Here is a 21,308-nt window from a genome sequence, read left to right on the forward strand (position 1 = left end):
ATTGGCTTTCCTTTAATGACGTCTTCCTTCAAGCCCATCAGCTCTTGATAATATGCTATCTCGTGAAATGGTTGAACATTGGCCAGTTCTTTTTGGTCCAGTGACTCTGTGTATTCTTTCTGTCTTCTGATGCTTCCTGGATCCTTCAGTATTTAGCCCAATGAATCCTTCCATGGTACCAATACTGTAACATTGAAAGTTGTCAAATCTGTTTTCTTAGAGAGCCTGAAGAGCGAAGAAAACATTTCTACACCACATTCCTCCATCCTGAGAAGGGGAAGACCCCGTCCAAAAGCAAGCCGATGGAGTCTGAGCCTGAGAAACCCGCTGCTGTCACACAGGCCAGACTCGGAGCTCCGAGCTCTCTGCCCCCTGGGTCGCTGCTGTAAGCTGAGGCAGCTGCACACATACCTGGCTGGCATAGAAATGCCCGATGATCTTGACAATGACCTGGTCATTCTCGTCAGGGGTCTGCTCTCTTGGCACCACCACCTCGGCTGCAGTCAAATTCTGCAACTCATTTACCTGAGGGAGGAACAGAGAAAATGTCAGGGTACCTGAGCAGAGCTGGCAAGAGGGAGGGACAGAAGGAAGGTGACTCCGTAGGATAAACTGTAGGAGCCAGAAGTCTAGAACTTGAGGAGTAAAATCAAGTACGGGCGGCCCTCTCCAACAGCCCAGAGAGCTGTCCTGAGGTTGAGCAGAGCAGAGGACAAGACAGAGCACGTGGCTTTTGAGACTGAGGCTCAGAGCCTCATGGCTCACCGTTTTGCCACCTTTGCCGATGACCCGGCCGGCTGCTGATGCTGGCACCCGGATATGGGTCTCCAACTTGACTTCTTCCTTGGGACCGAAGAAGTTCTCCTCCTTGAGTTTGCCATAGATTCTTCCCTGAGCCTGGGAAGATAAAGTGATTGTTCATCCACTGACAAAAGGCGAAGAGGAACCACCTGAAACACACAGCCCCAGTCTCTACCCATCCTTCTTCTGGCCCCTACGTCTACCTCCCACCCTGGGTAGATTAACCATCTATCTAAGACAGGCGAGGGGTAAAGGTAAGCAAGACAGAGAGTGCTGTAAGTTAGGAGTATCTATTTGCCCAAGGACAACTATGACTAAGCCTTTTGAAGTCAGGGATGCTCGCATTTATTTGAACATGACCACGACAAGAAGTCAAGGTGCAGAACAGGAAATAATCAAGTCACTTAGAGGGCACTGCCCAACAGCCTAGAGGGGTGCCCCACTTCTGTGTCCTCACCCAGGCTGGGTCAAGCGCACTATCAGGTCTTACGTTGTCTGATCAGAAGGAAATAAGTAAGGATACAGTAGGGACATAGAGCAGAGAAGAGCATGCGATGTGAAGGCCTTCCTTGGTAACTTAGGAAGAGTGAAGGCAGAAGCCCTCAGACTTCCTTTTCCTCTTGTCCCATGTTTCTGTTGATCTTCAGATATTAAAGCAGGGAGTGGAAGTCGACCGTTTGATGCCAATTTGAAAGTAGCCCCGTGGGCCATGATCCTGCAAGGAAGGCTTAACTGGCCGGACATGGGTTTCGCAGTTCATGAGAAGTTGCTTTAGCCCTTCGGGCATTCCCATCCCGAAGCATCCAGCTTAGAAAGACAGAGAGCTACAAACCTTAAATTGAGCCTCTGGGGGTCCAGTGATGATGACCATTCGAACTTTGGAATCTGGCGTTTCGGGCGGAGCAATCTACAAAGCAAACAGCTGATCAAAGAGGTAGCCTTTCCAGAAAGACACCCCTTGCCCATCATCTCCACCTCCTCCAGGTCCCCCACCAGCACCCTCACGTCCATCACCCACTTCTGAGGACCAGGAGAGTGAGGACACCATAGACCCTGAGTTGAATTGTACTTCTCCCAGATGTGTTGTAAAAACCCAGCCTTTGTTTGAGGCTACAATCGCCTTGGGAAGTAGGTTGTCTTTCTCAGGCTAATGAATTAGAGGAGTAAAGTTTGACTTGTTTCAATCTCCTCTCAGATGAAAGAGCAGAGAGAGATTTCAAAGTCCTTTGAAATCTCCAAAGGAACCAGACAAAGGTCTTCGCCTAGAGCAGCGGTTCTCAACCTGTGGGTCCTTTGGGGGGAGGTCAAATGCCCCTTTCACAGGGGTCACCCGATTCATCACAGTAGCAAAATGACAGTGATGAAGTAGCAAAACGAACACAATTGTATGGTTGGAGCATCATCACATGAGGAACTATAGTCAAGGGCCGCAGCATTAGGAAGGTTGAGAACCACTGGCCTGGAGAGTTGAGGTCCTGAATTCAAATTTCTAAGTTGCTGTGTGTCAGGAAGCTTGTTTGTTAACACTACCACCTGTGCTATTTGTGTGAGGGCAGCATAACAGAACTGAAGCCCCCTCACGCCACAACTGTGAAAAGCGAACAGGGCGCCAGGGGAGTCCGGCGGAGAGACCGGGGCACAGGTGGGGGCAGGCAGCGGGGCCGTAGGTGGTGACTGCTGCTGCACTGAAGAAAATGAATGCTTCTGCCCAAAGGTTTTCCAGGCCACTAAACCAGACATGGCAGGTGTGTGACTGTCCCAGGCCCTCCGCCTCACTGTTCCAGAGTCTCTCTTCGCTCCCCTGCCGGGGAAGATGCAAGGAAACTAACCAACATTTACTGAGGAACACACGTGCTGCAGGCATGGCGTGAGCTAGGGACAGTACTGTGACCCCACAATCGTGGACTGATGAGAAAAGGGAGGCTCAAGTTACAGAGCGTATGGGGAGGCAGGAGAGAGTGGGCCCGAGTCAATCTGTGGCAAAGGCTGCCCCCTTCCTAAGACACATCGCTGCCTCTTTTCTCGCCTAAACACACTAAGCTCACAGCTTCTGAAGGCACAACACCAAGGGACAAGCAAGGTCAAGAGGAAAGGGACACAGCTCCATAGGGGGACAGGTCCCCAATTGGAGACACAAAATCCTCCGGAATATGAGAGAGAGAGCACGTGTGTGCGTGCGTGTGCGTGTGTTAGGGGAGGGGGCGTTGTCATGAGAACAGGTGTTGGGGAAGATAAAGACCAGCGCTGGCCCATCCCAGGATCGGAGGCCCACCGAGCATATTACCTTGATGGAGGCGCTGGCGAACCGGGAGAGCTGCTTGATGTGCTGCCCTTTCTTCCCGATGATGGCGCCCACCGCCTGGGCAGGAATGAACACCTGCACCATCTCCTGCTCGGGGGCCTGCTGCTAAGACAAGGCGTGTTACCAAGGGGCGCTGTGCACAGAATCCCCCTTCCCCTGCCCTCAAGGTGGACCAGCGAAGGGCACTACAAACTCTCTGGCTCTCCCTGTGGGAAAAGGAAGAAGCCAGGCCAAGAGCAAGAGACAGGAAGGGTGCCACCAGCATCCAGGCTAGCACCCTAGGGTGCCTCCCTCCCTCCCTCCCTCCAAGGGGTTGACATTCTGAACCAAGTCAATGCCAGCAGCCAGCAGCAACATGGGGGTGGGGGGGCATATTTCCGCAGCAGGGGGTGGTGGTGTAGTCCCTAAGGCCGCCCTTTCCCTGTCCCTGCAAACTTCCCAAGCATCACAGCCGCCCCCCCATGGAGCTAAACACATGAATCCCCTATAATAAGACCTTCCACCTACCATAAAGGAGCTGTAGGGGGCAGCTCCAGTGACACTGCTGGGGGGCGGTGGGACTGCGCTGGATGAGGCTGGGAAAAGGCCCACGGCAGCCAGGTTCAGCCCGGGGATCAGGTGAGACTGCAGCTGAGGAAGGTCAGGGGGAGAAGGTCAGCTTGGCTGTCCCTGGTCAGCAGGAGCAGGAGGCCCTGGCTGAACTTGAACTAAGAGCAAGCAACCCCAGGGCGAGTGGGTCCAATTTTTGGAACTAGGTGCCACTTGCCTAAAAACGTACCTACCATGTGTTCTCCATCCCCCCCACACACACACACACACGCCTACACACTTAGTGACAGCCAGCCTCACTGGACTGGGAAGGAACAACTGCAATCACAAGAGCCCTCTGCCTTACACCCTTAGACGCTCCTCGCTGACTGTGTGCTCGGCTTGGATCCTGTTTCATAACAGCCCTGTGTCGGGAAAGAGAGGCAGGGCCCCTCCGGCTTCCCGCACTTAACAGTGTGTCATCTGCCTGACCATGGACTCCCCTTTCAAAATGAGAGGTACCCTCTCCTCATTAAAATGCACAGACTCACAAAGTTTAGGTTCCTGGAAGCCTCTGGTCACCACATTTGTCCACCAACCAACCCATGGCTGTTTCATACGTATTTCTGTTTAGCGATGTCTTATTTCATACAGCGTCGATCCACTAGCACTGAGGTCCCGGTAACCACACTGCCACCCAGAGCTGCCTGCAGCGGCCCTAAAATTTGTTACGTTCTCTGCAGGGCACACACCACACCCCTCTCGTGCTTAGACACACTGGGCAACAGTCCAGCACGACTACGTGGGAAAATATGAAGAAAAAATTCTTTAAGCACAAAGACGGGAAACTAGAAGGCAAAACGGGTCCATGATTACAGCCTGCAAAGAAAGACCATGGGCATGGGGCCGCTCAGGGCAACTCAAGTTTTTAGTGAAAGCTTTAACCCATGCTGCTTATTTTGCATTCACAAATACATGTTAGCAGGTCTGTAAATTACAAGGATCAACTGGATCCAGTAACGTGTCCCCGGCCACGCAGCACAGCATGTCTGCGAACGTGGAAGTCCTCAGCCCTCTCCCTTAGGAAGGTCCCAGGGCCCCCTGACTGGGAGGGCAGGTCCTCAGCACCAAGGACTCACGCTCATGGCGGCCACGTCATTTTCATAGGCCTCGCGAACTTTCTTCATGATCTCCTGCTCAGCCCTACAGCAGTTCTCCACGGACCCCTTGACGGTGATGGTCCTCTCCGGGTTGTAGAGGGTGAGGTCCTGCAACCTGACAGGAAGGAAGAGGCGACAGTCAATCCCTGACTCAAGGCCACTGAGGCACGCCTCCATTCCTGATGCTGCTGACAAACGGCTCTGCCTCTGGACTTGGCTTCCCAGTCTGTCACTGCAGCAGGGGACGACGAGGCACCCGGAAAGAAGGATGCCCGGCCGAGAAGAGCAGTGGGGACATGGGGGCTGCTAAGTGCAAGGTCAGGAATTTGAACCTCTTGGCCACAGGCGCCGAGGCTCTGCTCCCGTCAAGAACACAGCGAGGCGGTCTCCTTTGTCCCATGGCTTTAAGTCAGAATCGATTCACCGGCAGGGAGTTTGGTTTTAGATCGGCTAATGGCCTTTATTGCCAATGAACCTAACCACAGACGGGTTTTCATCTCTAGCCAAGCAGGAAGGGGAGTCAGGGAAGTTACTCTCCCCTCCCACTCCAAGCAATCCATTCCTCCCGTCCTTTTGAAGCACAGGAAGTGCTTTGTCCACAGGTAAGTCTCCGATGATGTGAAAAAAGCATACGTTTCCCCCTTAACTTCTGTTCTTCCCAGAGATGGAAGTATACACTCTTCTCAGCCAAGGGCCAAGTTCTCAAAGATCGACTGCTTATGGTGGCAGAATGGCCAGAAACCCCAAACTCTTGGGCTATTTCATGGAAAGAGAGGTAGGATGGGGGTGGGGGTGGGGAGAAGACTACAGGATCGCAAGAAGAACCAGGGTCTTGCCAACTTCCCCACACATCGGGCTCTGGTCCCAGGCCAGCTCCAGCCTTTCTACGCGGAAGAAAAATGGCTTTTGCCACTGGGTTCGGCCATTCTCTCTTCATTTCAATCGGCAGAAACCGCAGCCGCCACCACCCACCACCCACCCACCCACGTGGATCAGGGAGAGCCTTACGAGGAGATGGTGATCTTAGTCTCTGTGTCTTGCTCCACCTTCTTCAGGTTACGCCCCTCTTTGCCAATCAGGCGCCCCACAAAGTTATTATGGGCCAGAATCTTCAGGGGAACCTCGTCAGCCCTTGAAAGATAAAGAGACAGAAAACGGAGTGAAGCGGGCAAATCCGACATGCAACCATCAACCTTGGTGGTTTCAGGGCACATCACAGGTAACAACCACAAAAAAGTATTAAACAGATTATAAAAATCAAATGAGCGTTTGCTTCGGCACGGAGCCGACTGGCTCACAAAAGGAACTTAAGAAAACTTTTGAAATAATATGTTTTTGTTTTTAACCGTAGTAGAAAAAAGTGCAAGTCGTTACGAAAATAGGTAGCATTTCAACATTTTGGACACGTGCAATTCAGTGATGTTAATAATTCCTTTCGCCGTGGTGTCAGCCTAATGAATCTTAATCACAGTGATGACGTCAGAGGATACGTAGCTGAAAGGTGATCACAGAATCTATGGAAAATCCTAACCAAAAGGGGCAAGTGCAGAACAGAACTTCCAGTTCTCAAGGAATCCAGAGTTTCTGAGATTCACTGAGAGAGCTCCTGAGGACCCCCAAAACCACTGCCCTGAGATAATCTTTTAACACCTCCACCAAAAATATACCCCCTCCAATTTTCTTAAACCAAACACCAGTTCAGTTGAGTCAGTTATGAAGGTCTGCTTTGAAAGGTATGCTCTTTTGAGATCTCCCTGTTTGGAGCCCCGGCGGCGCAGTAGTTACGAGTTGGGCTGCTAACTGCACAGCCAGCAGTTCGAAACCATCAGCTACCCCTTGGGAGGACAAGACTTCCTACTCCCATAGAGAGCCACAGCCGTGGGAACCCACAAGGGCATTTTCAGCCTGCTTGCAAGCAGAGTTGCTAGCGGGTCTACCAAGCGCTACATACAAAGACGCTGCCCACATGACCTGGTCAATCCACTGTCCATAAGGCCCCCTCATACGAGGAGTAAAAAGGAGGATTTTCCAGTTGAAGTCAACATGTCGCTCTATCACTTCTAATTACTCCTTTGGATCAGTGCTGTTCGAATGTGGGGGGACTGCAGCTACATCTCTGTAACGGTGCTGTTCATATGCGGGGAGGCTCTGCAGCTACACCCCTCTGTACCAGTGCCGTTCTAACATGGGAAGACCGCAGCCCCCCAAGCCCCGGGGATCGGAGTCTTACGTTTTGGTGTCCTTTGCCTCCTTGTGCATAATCTCCAAGATCATCTTGCAGGCGGAGGAGCAGCCCTCGGGGGTTGAGTGGACGCTGATGGCCTTCTCAGCCGCGCCTGCATTCTCCTTCCTGTGCACATCTATCCTGAGGATCAGAAGGAAAGGGCAGGTCAGTGACCCCCGGGTCTGCTGGCCCCCTCATCTCTCCTCAACCAAGGAACCTGCTCTCCTTGGAACAAAGCCCTACTAAGTGCAGGATCAGGGGGAGAGAGAGAGAAGGCCCAAGGAACCAGGAAGAACCCGCTTCTCCTGGCCTGTCTCAGGTCTGCGATTTCTCAAGCAGGAGGTTGGGGACAGAGCACCCAGTCCCTTGGGGACCACATGAATGGGATTACCAGGTCACCGATCGCAAGCTGCATCTCCTCTTGTGTCCTCATGGAAATCAATGTAAAGGGAAAGAAGACACACTGGCCCAAATGGAAAAGAAAAAGGAGTTATTTTGAATAAGGACATAGTTGTTGCCCCCCACTTTTTCATGACACTGAATGGAGAGACATCAGTCCATGGAACCAATCGGCTAGTTTAAACTAATGGAGGTGAGAGGAAGTGGGTTGGCCTGCCCTGTTGTCACCTACAAGCAGACCTGGAATCACAGAGCACTGGGGAGGGGGCTAACTAACCTAGAGTGGATTTGCTTGACAAGGACCGAGACGTGACAGGATCTTTTTAACTACAGACAGTACTCAGCCCAGTCAATACCACCAAGTCGTGCCCACCAGTCCCAATTTAGCTCCCCACCTGCCTGCCTCCACCTAGGGAGGCTGGGCTTAGAGGCAGCAAGCCCTGAGAGGAGCAAACATGATTGAAATAAACCCCCAAGAGGCTGTGTTGACACCCTTAGTCTTCCCGAGCACCCGCTCCCGTTGCCCAGCAGGCAAGACTCACTTGGACTGGGTCTGTTTCGTGATGTTGCGGATGGTGGCACCCTCCTTGCCGATGATAGCACCCACATACTGAGTGGGCACCAGGAGCCGCAGGGGGATGTCCACCTGCTGCTGCTTGGTGGGGGCCCCCGCTGCCACCGGCGAGCCTTGGCGGGGCTGACCCCGGGAGCCAAAGCCTCGGCGTCCATTCTCAGGACCCTGTGCTATCTGCTCGTCAGGAATGTAGGAGACCTTGAGGGCGTGATTCTCCAACTGGTGTCCATTCAGCTTCATGATGGCTCTAGAGACAGAGGAAAGGTGCACAGATCATTCCAGGCTCCCCAAGCACACGGAAGACCTTCCAGAGGCAAGACGTCTAACTGGGCTGCAGTGTGGAACACCCGAAAGAAATGGAGCCAGCCCCCTGCCTATCCCAGTGACCTCCCCACCTGAGATCCTGCCAAAGGAAGCTACCTATGTGATCAAGGTTCCTAATGTTTCCTTTGGGCTTCGAGGGTCAACCCAAGGCTTCCAGGGAAGCAGATTTCTGATCCCACCAGGAGCACAGGGTCTTCTCTGTTGAAAGAGGAAGCCCTGTCCCAGCCGTAGCTCTCAAAGATCTCCCACATCTAAGCTCCGGAGGATACTACAAGGCTGCACAAGGAGCTTTACAGGGGAGTCACACAGACTTTCTGCATTGGGGGTGGGTGTAAGAAGGGTGAGAACATCCACACTTTACAAGTTCACCAATTTACAGATAATGACACTCGATCAAAGTAAACCCAAATGCCCACCCTGACCTAGCATACCCTAGAGGCTGTGACCAAGTTACTCAGTGGAGATAAGACACCAGTATTCACACCTCTGCCCCACTACTCACAAATACGCAATCGGGGTGATTCACAACCACGCTGAGTCTAGACCCAAATTGTCTCAGCTATAAAGCAAGAGGTGACACCTGCCCTGCCTGTTGTACAGCTCGTGCACTTAAGCCTGAGGGTTTACTTGGAGCTAGTTTGATTGTCTGGTGTGAGGCAGGAGTCCATTCATCCTTCTGCACATGGGCATCAAACGATCCCAGCACCATTTATTGACTCTTGCCCGTTGACTTTTCTTGGCATCTTTGTCCAAAATCTGTGTATCATAAAAGTAGGAAATAATGCTTCTCTCTAGATTCTTGGTTCTAGTCTAAGTCGTCCATCTTTGTACCAATACCACACTCTCTTAGTAACTGGAGTTTTGAAGTTGAGAAATACAAGTTCTCTTTGCTGTCCTTGTCCGGGCTTGTTAGGCTGCCTGGGGTCTCTTGCGTTTCCATTGAACTTTAGGATGGGCGTGTCATTTGAGGGAGGAAACACTGCCTACCTTACAGAAGTCATGTGAGAAAATAAGGGGTTGATTGCTTTTATACCTACTGAGCCTGGCACCTTCCGTGGTGAAGGACATTACACACGAGACCTATCCCCTAGGAGGCATGAGTTCGAAGATGAACAGGGAAGCCGAATGAGACTGAAGAGAAGGGGCAAGCCACCACCCACGCCCTCCAGGCTGACAATGGTTCAAACAGGACAACATCAAGTAGCCGGGAATAAGCCAGGTGTTGGCATGATCTTACAGCCAGGGAAAGGAGCCTAGATTGGCCACAAGGGGCAGTAGAGACCTACATAAAACTTTGCGCAGACAGGTAAAGGGTCTCTAAAACAGCGGTTCTCAATCTGTGGGTCGCGACACCTTTGGGAGTCAAATGACCCTTTCACAGGGGTCGCCCAATTCATCACAGTAGCAAAATGACAGTGATGAAGTAGCCACGAAAATAATTTGATTGAGGTCACCACAACATGAGGAACTGTATGAGAGGGTCACGGCATTAGGAAAGTGGAGAACCACTGCTCTAAAAGAAAATGGTAAGTGTTTGAAAACTATCACTAGATCAAGGTTCATGTGGGCGCAAAAGCAGCAAAAACCACCACCAAGAGCAAAAGGTGGCAAAAGGCCTCGAACAGAACTAAGATGTGGACAGAAATGAACAAACGCAAAAATGCCAGGGGGTGGAAATCATTCAACCCCAGTCCAAGGAGGATCTAGAACAGTAGCCGAGACGGAGCCTAAGTGCAGGGCACGATAACCCACGGATGGTGTCAGATGACCCAATCGGCAAGGTAAGCACAGGCTTACGCACTGAAGTGAACAACTGCCGCCGTCTCCACCACATCAGAGTCTCTGCTTCTAGGTATTGCTGGCATGTGTGTGCCCTCACAGGACGGTCCTACAGGCTCAAAGCCTCTTTTCAAATTACCATCCCTGACAGAGTAGCCAATAAGCAAGGGCTTACCTGCGCGTATCCCACAGCACACCGTGGTGAAACCACTCACTACAGATTAGTAGGTAAATACAAATCTTGTTTATTGGGTACCCCCGTCCCTGTTTACGATGGAGTAAAATGCCTGCTCCCTAGGAGAACATTAGAGAATCCCGGTTTTCCCTCTAAAATTCCCTCGGTTTCCTCTCGTCGTCACTAGATGGAGCCATCAACACAGAAAAGGGCCCTACAGGCACTTTATCAGGGAACCATATCAGAAGCCAGTCAACCCCTCCTCGCAAGCCCTCTCACCACCAAGAGCAACAAAAAGACAACCATGTTCACGCCATCCAGTGGATGCGGACTCACAGTGACCCTATAGGACGGGGTAGAGCTTGCAGGAGCAGAGTAGCAGACCTCACAGATTGTGAATTGCTGACCCTGCAGTTAGCAGGTTCAAGGTCTCCACCAGGGATCCTCTGCATTTTCCAGCGTCCACCCTCTTTTCAATGGATTTAGGCGCCCTGAGTCGCTATAGGTCAGAATTGACTTGGTGGCAGTAAGGTGAGGGGGTTTGGGGATGATATAGTGGTTACTCATTGGGCTGCTAAGTACAAGGTCAACAGTTCAAAACCACCAGCCTCTCAGGAGAACGAAGAGGCTTTCTACTCTCATGAAGAGTTACTGTCTTGGAAACCCACAGGGTCGCTGAGTCAGAATTGGTTTGATGGCAGGGGGTTTGGTTTGCTTTTTTCAATGGATTTGCTATCGGTCCAGATAAGTTTCTTGGTCTTTGAAATCACTGAGCCAGTGGACGAGGAGATACAAAACCCCCAAGCGGCCTTTTAAGAGGGGGTCTGGAGGTTGACTGGGCCCATACTGTGACTCCTCCCCAACCCCCAAGGCAAGCCCCTCAGCCCCCTTGCGGCCCACTCACTGCCTGGTCTGCTCCCGGTTGGAATACGTGACGTTCACCACGGCTGTCTCGCTCTCCGTATTGACTGGGAAGCAAAAAGAAAGCAGGATTAGAGCAGTAAAATCCCAAATGCCCCCAAGGACCCCCCAAGGAGCCTCAAGCTCTCCCTTAACCTGTTTGGCTGGTTGCCAGGTCAGCAAGGTGTCTAGCGAACTTCCTTAGTTTATAAAACGCTTGAATGAAAAGACCAAACTTTCACTCGTAGGACCCCTTTCATCAGAACTATCGGAGGCTTATTGATTAACTTTCTTTTATTTCCCTTTTGTCTTTTTCCTTACTCATCTCCCAAAAGATCTAGGTATATGAGAGGGCGTGGTCGCCATTATCAGCAGCTCTGTGTCCTATCTGGAAAATATATTTATCCTTGGGAAAATGTCATCTATACTTGTGAATCAGCCACCTTTTTCAGCCCATTTTTAATGCCGTTTTTGTGGTAAAATTAGGCGTCTCGGCTGATGTTCGGGTTGGCTTATACTCAAGTTTATACGGTAGTTAAAAATCAAATATTTCAAGGAATAGTTTGCATAGAGGTGCCGGCAGAGACTCGGAGGACCTAAATCTATGCAAGAAATATATCCCCTTCCCCCCCAATGCAATCCGTGTTACTGCTGCAGTCTCAAATCACAGCAATGCTGTGTCCAACAAAACCCTGCTCGGTCTGGGCCATCTTTGCCATCTTCCCTTGTTTGCCACCATTGCTGCAGCCACTGTGTCATCCACCTCCTTGAGGGACTTCGCTCTTTTCCCCTGACCTTCTACTTATCCAGGCTTGATGTCCACCTTCATGGGCTGGTTTGCCGCACAGTGGCATCCACAGTGGGGAGAAACCCCACACAGGAATTTTGTCTGGTTACTTTTATCTTGACCTTCTCAAGGGAAAAGAGTCCCTGAAAGATTTCCGTATTCCACCCTTGGCCATTAGAATTCCTTAACACCAGCCCTAAGTTCCATGGTCCCTGTATATAAGCAGCCTTTGGATTTCCATCTGAGACCCCCGTAAGCCCTTTCCTGTAAGGAGAATGTGTTGGGGCCTGCTGGCTTGAGAACAACCCAGTCTGGCTATTTACCTCTTGCTCTAAATCAATGAAGTGAACCTTGTGTCTTTTGCATAGCTGTCGTGTGAATTAGGATCTCTCGAGCCTGGTCAACGGAGCCCTGGTGACGCACTGGGTCAAGTCCTCCACTGCTGAGAGGTGAGTGATTCAAACCCACTAGCCACTCAGAAGGAGAAGACCCTGTCTGCCTCTGAGTTGCTCAGACCCAGTCACCTGAGGGTGCAGTTCTACTGTTTCATGGGGTCACTGAATCAATTGGGGGGGGCGCGTTTGCTTGGTCATTTCCTGGATTTTAAGTCTGGAGCCTGATCAACCCTAGGGTGGCCACAGCAGGGACAAGAAACAAGCTCCTGTCCCCACAGCACGGAGGAAAGGGCGACTGGCCAGAAAACCGCAGAGCCGTTGCTAACTGCCGGTCATCAGCCTCAGCCCCTGTCCGTGTCCCTGGAAATGGAGCCGAGATCTTCGTGGAACATACGCCCCAGTAGGAGACAGCAATAAACATAATATGCAAAATGCCTGATATTAGTAGATGCCCAGTGCCCTCGAGAAAAATTAATCAGGGGCAGGACACACTTCATCTCGCTAAGAAAGTGACGCTTGAGCCCCCTCGAAGACATTCATGTCAAAATGTCCAAATCAAACTGTTTCCCATTCTAATTTCTCCAGGTAGCAACTAAGCCTCCAGATGTGGTACATGAATAAATCCTAGTGTGTCTATGGAAGCCCCACCCCACCAGCCCCATGCTGCTCTGCCCCGCCCTTTCTTGGGCCCACAGTAACTCAGCCACTCGTCCCTGCTGTGCACAGTATTATACAGTAGCTACCAAGCAATCACCTGTGGAGCTGGTAAGAGTTAAACTACAGGGCTGGTGGATTGACTGAGCACTTTACCTACGGGCAGGTGAATATTTGTCTGAAATGTCTATAACCTCGCCCCGGAGAGGGTGCAGAGCGAGGCCTCAAACCGTTTCACAACTGTTCTTGCAAGGCCTGTAGGAATGCACAGCGTCACTCCAGACCCAGGCATGCTGGAGGCTTGCGGCAGCAGGTGCATACTGCGATGAATGATATAATCATTAACAAGTTAACTCCCTCCACAGGGAATTTGGAGGTGAACCTTTAAATCTCAGGCAAGGTAATTCCTTACTCATTGGGGATCTCCACATCCCAACTAGTATCTTGTCTACCCCCAAAACCAAGCTTTATCCTACGTTCAACTGAAATCACCCCATCTATCCTTCAACCTCAAGCCTTCTAAAAAGGAACGAATTCAATTTTGACAAAAAGAAGAAACAACAAGACTTCGGAGTGAGTTCGTTTTACAGTTTTCCTGATGTGGACCCACTCTTAAAAGAACCACTGACTCACGTGGGTTAAATGTCCAACATCCACTCGTGAGACTCTTGCTAAGACTTGAGGATTTCTGCTTTCACGTAGGATGACCTTTGGAGCTGGAAGGCTCCCTACTGGGGTGAAGTGACCGCTCAAGCCTCTCCTTAAGCAGAGGGGACACAGGCTCCAGAGATAAGCAGCCAACTTCAAGCCAAGAGCCTGGGTCTCCTATTCTGCCACACCACATCTGGACTTCCGTCTTTGGGTCTTCCAATTAAATGGGGTGCAGGGCAGGGAAGCAGATCAGATCCCCCAAGGTCTCCTAACATCCAGCCTGTCCCTTCTACCCGCTCTTACCTTGTTCGCAGTTCTCTACTGTACCATACTGAGCCAGAAGACTGTCCAGGACCTAGACAGGGGCACAGAGAAAGGAGGTTGGCGTTCTGGGCATTCCCAGAGCTGCCCCGAACAAACACCTATCACTCCAGAGCAATGGGGCACAGGCAGAGCCTTAGAGGAGCTGGTATTAAGCTGCTCACTCTGTCCTCTCTGGGTCGCAATGCTGATGGTGACACCCAGTGGAGGGGCGTTTTTACAGGAACATATTCAAGTGCTACAGGGAGCACCTTGCTTTTGGAAGCTTGCTGGGGTCACCTGGGCGCCTACATCAACTTGTAACGCCATCAAGCCTGGGGCTCACAGGTACCTGTCAGCATCCCTACTGCCTCTCACGTCAGGACCAGACCATGGGGCTTATAACAGGGACGTCCTGGAGGAGAAAATGAGACCCCCACCAAGGCCACCTGAGCACTAACATCGGGCCTGCTCCAGACTCAGGTGACCTCCTGCATCACCTGTGCTGACTCAGGCTGATCCAGACGCACCTGCTCGTTCCCCAGCCCCAAGCCCAGTTAGAGGTCTCCCCAAATACTCACCTCCCATCGGAGCTGGGGTGGAATGTTTCGGATCTGAATTTTCCGACTCCTAAAAGGAAAGAGAGAACTGGGTGAGAGACAGGTTTGGCTGCATTGTCAGGCCCCACGGCCTGAAGCGTTTCATCCCTATCCCAATCTAGATCTCCCTGACTTCTGCTCACCAGAGCCAGTCTGGGAAGACAAGAATGGTGGCCTTTGGGGAATGGAGATAAGAGTTACCTTACCTTAGAGTCAAAAAATTCCATAGTGCTGCTGCAGACAAGAATCGGAACTCCTACGCTCTAAGGACATGCTGGCCTCTTGGCAATCAGTTGGGCTGCTAATCACAAGGTGAGCAGTTTGAAGTCACCAGCCACACCACACCACAGGCCAGACTTTCTACTTTTGGAGTTACAGTCTTGGAAACCCACGGGGGCAAGTCTATCTTGCCCCTCTGAATTGGAAGCGACTGGGTGGCTGTTGAGTTTGGTTTGGAAAGGACTTGAGTCTATCATTTCCTCAATGCTGGGGCTGCTTGGTCTCCCTGCTGTCCTCAATAGATTTGCTTTCTTGTTCCGGGTACTCAGGAAGAATTGTGGATACAAAGCTAACTGCAGTACTGACGATTCACATAACTCTTTTTTAAAAAATTTTTTTTAACAACTCTTTATTTGGAGTCCGTTAATTGTCTATTCTGTCCTGGATTTTGCCTTAGATGCTGGGGACACAATGAAAAAGACAAAATCCCTGGCCTCAAGGTGGTCACAATTTATTAGGGGAGACATATGCAAACAAAGAGCAGCAGGGTAACAATAGTGGAGGGGCGGTAAGCTTGCAAAGATGTAGTTCACGTCTATCGGTCCACTTACAAGCCGTGATCTTAAAAAGGCAATTGAACTCTTCTGGGCTTTGTGTCTTTCCTTGTTAAACAGGGACCATGTGTTCACAGAGGGTGATATTATTTATAAAACTTTTATAAATAATAAAAGGCTTAGCGTAGAAGTACCTAAATAAAGGATATAGCACACTTGTACATTCATTGCCCTCATCATTCTCAAAACATTTGCTCTCCACCTAAGCCCCTGGCATCAGCTCCTCATTTTCCCCTCCCTGCTCCCCCTCCCTCATGAACCCTTGATAATTTACAAATTATTATTTTGTCATATCTTGCTCTGACTGACGTCTTCCTTCACCCACTTTTCTGTTGTTCGTCCCCCAGGGAGGAGGTCACATGTAGATCCTTGTAATCAGTTCCCCCTTTCCACCCCACCCTCTCTGTAAATAAAGGATATTAATCGATGTGTGGACAGATACTAAAGTAAAAGGAATGAATCCAACACACACACACACACAACCCCACATCAAGCTGCTCCTTGCCCCACACTCCCAGTTACTTATACTTTCTCCCCACCCACCCTCCTTGTAAACTGCCTCTTACAGCCATCATTTTCCCTGAGGAAGGCTTTCAGCATTGCCCCCAAGGCAACTGGCCCACCACCCAAATCAATGCCCTAATCCCCGGATTTACACCACTGAAATGAACTTGATCTGTGTTGGTCAATTATCATTTGTGCCTTCGCATGTCTCCGATCAAACTTCTAGGCCCGAGACAAATTTCAATTTGCGTGAATGAAAACTGGGCCGGCGGAGGAAGGGAATCCGTTCTGGCCCGAAACTGTGCCGTTCGTCTTCTGATCAGACCGCCTAAGGCTTCAGCCTCCAGCCTCCCTCCCCGACAGCTCTCATCAGGCTCCCAAGGGCCGGGAACTCGGAACTGTGGAGGTTTCGATCCCAACTCTGCCCCGAGCCAGCTACCTGCTCTCTGACCCCAGGCTTTCCGCCTGTACAATGAAGAGGGTCTCTCAGACCCTTCCCTGCTCTGCCGTCTATACGGTGTATCATTCTGCGAGTGTATGCAACTCTGGAGGGACGGCAACACTGAAAGACCCGGAGAACTTCAAAAGGTTCACAGAAAAACGCCATCATGGACTTTTTGAAGCACCCTCTGGGATTCAGGAAATCCAGGTTAAAAACACCAGGGTGTAAGATATGACAAAACAATAATAACTTCGGGAGGGAAGGGGGGCTAGAATCGATCTCGGGGATCTACATATAACCTCCTCTCAGGGGGATGGGCAGTGGGAAAGTGGGTTAAGGGAGACGCCGGGCAGTATAAAATAAGATAAAATAATTATAAATTATTAAGGGCTCACGAGGGAGGGGGGAGCAGGGAGGGAAGCAGAGGGAAAAAAAGGAAAATGAGCTGATTCCAGGAACTCAAGCGGAAGGTGAATTTTGAGAATGTCGAGGGCAATGAATGTATAAGGGTGCTTTACTTGCCGATTTTTTTTCATTAATAAATCTTTTTAGTGGGGCTCATACAACTCTTATGACAATCCAAACAGACATCAAATGAGTAAAGCACCCTTCTACTTGTCATAAGAGTTGTATGAGCCCCAATAAAATGATTTAAAATAATAATAACTTATAAATTAACAAGGGTTTATGAGGGAGGGGGGAGCAGGGAGGGAGGTGACAAAATGAGGAGCTGATACCAGGGGCTCAAGCAGAAAGCAAATGTTTTGAGAATGTTGATGGCAATAAATGTACAAATGTGCTGACACAATGGATGAATGTAAGGATTGTGATAAGAGTTGTACGAGTCCCCAATAAAATGATTTTTTAAAACAACAACAGTGAGGAGAGGTTGGGTGGGCACGCTAAAGGGCTTCTTTGTCTCAGACGCTCTGCTTGGGTGGGTCCTTCAGACCACGGAGGGTGGTACAAGGGCAAACAGTAGGATCAAAAGCAAGCTCAGGTCCAGATCCTCAGGTCCAGCCAGACCACCTCCTTGCAACTCAGTACACCTGGCCTGATGAAGGGCTTTCTCTACAAACCATTTCATGACCAAGTGGTCATACGTCCATCCCTATGGAGACCCCACTGTTGGAGAAGCGGTGATTAGAGGCGGCTAGACCATTGGAATGGATCCCTGGTGGGGTAGCAGCACTGAGGGAGCCAGACTGGCCTTTCCACTCCCATAAACAGTTAGTCTCGGAAACCCATGAAGGGGGTGGAGGGTCGGCTCTGAGTCTGCATTGACTCCATGGTAGGGAGCAAGACCATTGGAAGACTCAGAGTACTGACCTAGCCTACCAGTGACAAGGGCCGCCTAGACCCAGGCCCTCTGCCTGCAAACTAGTTTGGAGGAAAAGGGGTAAAGCCACCCGAGGGAAGTCCTGCGAAGGGAGGATCCTTAGAATAATCTAAAAGTCAACGTTCAGCATTTCTTTCTCCCACTTCCAGGGGCTTCCTTAATTTCAGCGGCTCGAGGGGAGGGGAGGGGGGCGGAGAGCAGCGGTGAAATCAAACCGAGGTTTGAGATGTGAATCCGCATCCTGAAAGCAATGGCAGGCAGATCGTCTGGAATGCCAGGAATGTTCCCGGAGAGGCGGAGGGAAGGGCCACCCAACCAATGAAATGAGGACATCCCAGGCACCCTCCCCGCCCTTGGAGCCCACTCCAGGCCCCTGCACGCCCCCTTTCAGCAAGCCCCCGGCCGGACTCAAACTCAGCTTGGAGGGCAAGGAGGAACAAAGCCCACTGAGAAACCTTGTCCTTGTTAAGTCTTTGGCCTGGTTTCCATTAAGTGTGGTGCCACCTAATTTCTTTCAGACTCGAAGCACAAGGAGCCATATTGGGACCTGGAAGCCAGCCTTTCCCCTCCCTCGGACCCCAGGGTGACTCCCAGTCTGCAGACTGCGGGCAGGGCCAAGGGCAGGGCGGTGTGCTGCTGGAAAAGCCTGGGAGATCCAGATGGACCCCAAGAGATCACGGAGAGTCGCCCCGCTGGCTATCTGGGTTAGGTTCCCACAAGGTTGGCAGTTCAAACTCAACAGGCGCTCCCCAAGAGAAAGTTGGGACTGTCTGCTCCCCAGAAAGATGTGCAGTCTTGGAAACCCTCTATAGGGTGTCTGGGCATTAGAAGGGTTCGAAGGCGGTGGGTTTCACTTGGGTGCAAATATTACTAACCTCGAACAGGAAAGCTGGGGCAGGGGGTGGAGTCTGTGACATCCAGGGACACCTCACAAGAAAGGCATAGTAATGTCCTGAAACCTCAACCCCCAGACCCACTGCTAGCAAGTCCATTCTAATAGAGGCCCAGTATAAGGTTTCCAGAGCTGTGTAAATCTTTACAGGAAGACAGCTCCCTCGCTCACTCTCCAGAGGCTGGTGAGTTTGAACCGCTGGCCTTGCAGTTCGCAGTCAGACACTTACCCATCAGCCCCACCAGGGAACTCCCAATGCAGCAGTTCTACTCAAATACACAGGGGTCACCATGAGCAGGCACCCACGTGGTTGTGGCTGGTGTGTAAAGAGATGGGGCACGTGAAGCCCAGTGTGTTCAATACAGGTCCCAGTGTCCAGGAGCCTGCAGGTGACCAAACAAGCATGCCAAGAGGCCTGAGGGCAGTATCATGTCTAGGCTGGTAGGAAATTGCCACGGTCACAGCCTGGAGTCCCATCCCACTCCCCACAGCGGCTTTCTTTCACTAGGGTTGAGCCTGGTAGGGATTGGCTCTCGGAGTACTTCTGTGCATGGAACGCTTCACCCCAGGACTCAAGAACGCAATGCGCCTCCCAGAGGTTGACCAACTCCATAGCTCATAGACCTGTTGACTGAGGAACAGAAGGACCACCTCTGGCAATGAGGGCAGCGGTTAAACACAAATTACAATCACCCTGGGTACCAGCACCCTGTGGTTTCTGGAGGAAGGGCTAAATCTGGAGGAAGGGCAGAGTTCTTCCTTCGTGGGAAGCTGGCTCATCCTTCCCTAGGTCCCCCCTCAACCCACCTCCACCTCCAGTGAGTTCAGACTAGACTGAAGGCAGAAACAAAATGGCCTTACCATCCTGAGGGCAAATTAAGACTCCTATTAAGAAGTTGGTATTTTAATTTATATAAAGAATTCACACAACCACACAGAGTAACACATGGGCCTGCCACGTAGGTGGTGGTGTTCCCCAGTTAAGTCAAAGCACCCCACTTACTATTCTCTAAGCTATAACGTCACTTTATGATTGCTACCTTCCCATTGTTCGCTGGGAAATGATTTTGTAAGCATACTGCTGACCATGGAGCTAGAAATTTGTGAATGTCTCAGTTAATCCACCCCACCCCCTTCCGCAATTGATCATTAAAGTTTTTTAATTTCTTGTTTTACTCTAGAAGAGCCCTGGAGGCAGAATGGGCTGTGTGCCCACTATACGGCTAAACTGAAAGAGCAGCAGTTCAAATCCACCACCGGCTGCACGGGAGAAAACATGCGGCGGCCTGCACAGCCACAGAAGCTCCGGGAAGCGGCAGTCCTCCATCCTGCCGGGTCACTGTGAGGGGAACTGACTGGAAGCAGCGGATTGGGTTTGGTTTAGGTTTCAAATTTGAAAAGTACATGCTGACATCTACAGGTAAGCATCCATACCTAGGATTTGGTTCAAAAGACTCAGGGAGTGGGAAAAAAATGTTTCAAAGAGGATTGGATGTGCATTTGTCGTCGTTCAAGCTAGACCATGCATACCCGGAGAGTGGTTACATTTTGTTACATTTTACTCTCGATGTTTGTATGCCCCCCTCCCCGCCCTGTAATAAACAGGTCTGGATTTTGTTGTTGCTTCTTTGTAGAGGCGGTACCGGTTAGCCTAGCTCATCCAGTTTGAAATCAACTCCGTTTTGAAATAGAGAATCCAAACAAATGTGGTTTTCCTATCATATTATCATCAAGAAGCCTGGAGGAGTTTGCTGGGGGGCTCCGGTGGAGGGAGGAGCGGCAGATGGACAAAACCCTTCTCAGAATGGACCTCCCTCCCTCAAGGCAGAGGGCCAGCCCTCCGGGCCTCCTCGGGGAAGGGGCTGACCACTGCCAGTGGGAGCTGGCCGGTTCTGATCTAAACAAGCCTGCTCCTTCCGCTCGCAGCTCACAAGAGAGGGCGCCATCTTCAGCCACGCAGATGGCCTCCCCCTCCCTACAGGTCAGAGTTCCTTTAGAGCAGGGTGGGGCCAGCCAGTTGAAGGTGGGAAAGAGGTGGACAGCAGTCCATTTTGGAGCCTGCTTCAGCTCGGGGGCCCCATTCCCAGAGGCCCCTATCATGAATCAACCGTGGACTTTCATCTCCAGGAGAAAAACTAGGATTGAACTGGAATCTTCAGATTAGATTAGATCCTTTTACCTCCACCTCCTCCCCGAGGCCGTGCTTCTGTAAAACTAGCTGACTCCTTGTGTGGTGTTGGGCAAACCTCCCACGCTGCCATCTGTTTCTTCCATTTGGAGACCAGGAGTAAGATCAGTCCAACCTCTGGTCAGACCGCAGGGAGTCTGACCCCACTAGCGAGGCTTTGACGGGATCTTCTCTCTGCACACAAGATCCATTCTGCTACCTATAGGGCAACTAGTTAATGCCAGCTGAAAGGCTGGTGGTTACACCCAGCGTTTGACCACTAAAGCCTGGTCATTTACTTCTGGGGTTAAAAAAACAACAACCAAGCAGCCACTGGAAACCCTACTGAGCACCATTCTACTGACGGGCATGAGGTCACCAGGAGTCGAGCCAACGGAAAGGCAACTGGTTTAATGGTCAAAGTAAATGGATCAAAGACTTTTTATCCGTTGTTGTTGCTTGGTTTGGAGACGTGGATGCCACTGGGAATGTAATGCAAGGTTTCTCGTCATAAGCCCTTTGTCTGATGTGTCATTGCTGAGGATGGTTTCCCAGTCGGTGGGCTCTCGTATTACTCTC

The 21,308-nt window shown here is 50.9% G+C and overlaps 1 protein-coding gene and 1 non-coding gene across 2 annotated transcripts in view; both read right to left on the reverse strand.

Annotated features, from left to right (window-relative positions):
- The window catches only part of IGF2BP1 (insulin like growth factor 2 mRNA binding protein 1), a 45,738-nt gene that overhangs the window by 3,016 nt on the left and 21,414 nt on the right, over positions 1-21,308 (reverse strand). Inside the window, exons 3-14 of the mRNA XM_075559306.1 lie at positions 14,535-14,583; positions 13,957-14,008; positions 11,171-11,234; positions 7,957-8,235; positions 7,022-7,156; positions 5,800-5,922; positions 4,771-4,906; positions 3,611-3,733; positions 3,086-3,205; positions 1,634-1,708; positions 766-897; positions 412-525 (exon numbers count right to left, since the gene is read on the reverse strand). Coding sequence (XP_075415421.1) covers positions 412-525; positions 766-897; positions 1,634-1,708; positions 3,086-3,205; positions 3,611-3,733; positions 4,771-4,906; positions 5,800-5,922; positions 7,022-7,156; positions 7,957-8,235; positions 11,171-11,234; positions 13,957-14,008; positions 14,535-14,583 — 1,402 coding nt within the window. The remainder of the gene's footprint in view (positions 1-411; positions 526-765; positions 898-1,633; positions 1,709-3,085; positions 3,206-3,610; positions 3,734-4,770; positions 4,907-5,799; positions 5,923-7,021; positions 7,157-7,956; positions 8,236-11,170; positions 11,235-13,956; positions 14,009-14,534; positions 14,584-21,308) is intronic.
- Positions 13,175-13,309, reverse strand: LOC142460569 (small nucleolar RNA SNORA9). The gene has a single exon (XR_012786749.1). It is a non-coding gene; the product is annotated as a small nucleolar RNA SNORA9 (small nucleolar RNA).

The sequence above is a fragment of the Tenrec ecaudatus genome, chromosome 10, assembly GCF_050624435.1.
Source record: "Tenrec ecaudatus isolate mTenEca1 chromosome 10, mTenEca1.hap1, whole genome shotgun sequence".
In the NCBI taxonomy this organism is placed as follows: domain Eukaryota; kingdom Metazoa; phylum Chordata; class Mammalia; order Afrosoricida; family Tenrecidae; genus Tenrec; species Tenrec ecaudatus.